We start from the raw sequence: 1522 nt of genomic DNA, 5'->3' as shown, positions 1-1522 counted from the left end.
AGGTGGACGAGGGGGCGGCGGGGCTGAGCGTCGAGCCATGACATCGATGCGTGGTCCTGCTCCCAGAGATTGGCCGAGTGGCTCTCGGGGGTGAAGAATGGGAGGAGAGCATGGAGCGGCCCGACCGCATAGGTGTTTTTGTGGACGTTGCAGGTGATGAGGGAGAGGGTCGGACCTTCTAAGGATTCTGTGGTATTGAACAAGAGTCCTTGTGCTTTGGAAACGTCTGCAGCTGATCTTGTTACGAGTTGAAGCACAGGGTCATCGGCGGTTCGTGCTTTAACGCAGAAGCTTGGCAGGTCCCGGCGACGTAGGATCGTCTCCATGCCAAGGACATTTTGGACCAACTCATCCATATCGGCGCCCTCTGAAATTGCTTATGCTTAGCTCTGGGAACAAAATTTAGGAAAAAGTACCACACAATTCTTGTTTATTTAAGTATCTAACTCAAGTTCTGCGCTTTTTTATTTTTTATTTTTTTTATTTTTTTAAGTACATATATGAAAGTGTAACAATAAGATATATAAATAAATAAAAGTTAACAATTCAAAATTTTAAAATGAAATTATAGCAACATTCATACCACTCAATTCTTATGCATTTATTTATCTCACATTCAAAGATTGATTTTTAGACCTAAAGCATCTTTCCTGTGTTTGAAAGGAGAAAATAGTGTAATGCACCTTTTGTTATATAGGTTATGATAATTAATCTGTAAAAATCAAAAGTTTAGTCCGAGATAAGTAAATACAAGCTTTTTGTAAATTTCTGAAAAAAAACATCAATTTTACATCCACACAATCTAAAGACCTCGATCACCACAATTCTACGACTTTTCTCAACAGTTATGTCTTACCAATCAATCTCCTGCGTTCAAAACATGGCTTTACTCTTCTCCCGGTAGATTTTGTGTCACTGGTTCTTCCTCTTCTTCGTCGAATTCAATTGTCATGTCCGCTTTAAATTTTGAAATTCTCATTCCCCCTGCAACGTCTATTTTACTTTTGTTTCTTTCCATGCGCTTCATGCCAGCTCCTAAATGAAGTATCCAGGAAAAATTATTCCACACGACGGCGTATGCAAGATGCATAGATGCATACATCGTCCGATCTCAACTATAGATCGGAGAAATTTGTATTTCGGTGGGCCTCAATTTTTTTTTAAGTGTCCACCAAAATACATTTTTCTCCTGATCGAAGGTTGAGATCGACGGTGTATACAAGATGCATGCACCTTCCCTATGAAATAATTTTTCGTATCTAGAGGCAAGATTCTGCCATGCGGAATGGAAGTTTGGTAGAAATCTTCTGCCATACACTCTAAGCTTTTCGATGAATGTTTTCTTGAGTAATAGATCAGATTTCAGGTTTTCTTGGCCTGTTAAATTTTATGTTCTTAAGGATTTCCCCATAGAACGATGTACAATTAATATCCACTAACCATTAATGTCAAACAGCTGCCTTCCAAGTCTTCGATCCACTCGCCTATAACCTAAAGAAAACCTCAAAAGATATATTATCCT

General features: G+C 39.2%; 1 protein-coding gene across 1 annotated transcript in view; it reads right to left on the bottom strand.

Moving 5' to 3' along the window:
- Positions 1-471, bottom strand: part of LOC110031467 (7-deoxyloganetic acid glucosyltransferase-like) — a 2107-nt gene extending 1636 nt beyond the window's left edge. The window contains exon 1 of the mRNA XM_020734673.1: positions 9-471. Within this exon, the coding sequence (XP_020590332.1) occupies positions 9-356 (348 nt within the window). The 5' untranslated portion in view covers positions 357-471. The remainder of the gene's footprint in view (positions 1-8) is intronic.
- Between the last annotated feature and the right edge of the window lie 1051 nt (positions 472-1522).

This window comes from Phalaenopsis equestris, unplaced genomic scaffold (genome assembly GCF_001263595.1).
Source record: "Phalaenopsis equestris unplaced genomic scaffold, ASM126359v1 Scaffold000823, whole genome shotgun sequence".
Taxonomy (NCBI): Eukaryota; Viridiplantae; Streptophyta; class Magnoliopsida; order Asparagales; family Orchidaceae; genus Phalaenopsis; species Phalaenopsis equestris.
The sequence above is the reverse complement of the archived record's forward strand: the minus strand, read 5'-3'. Positions and strand labels throughout refer to the sequence as shown.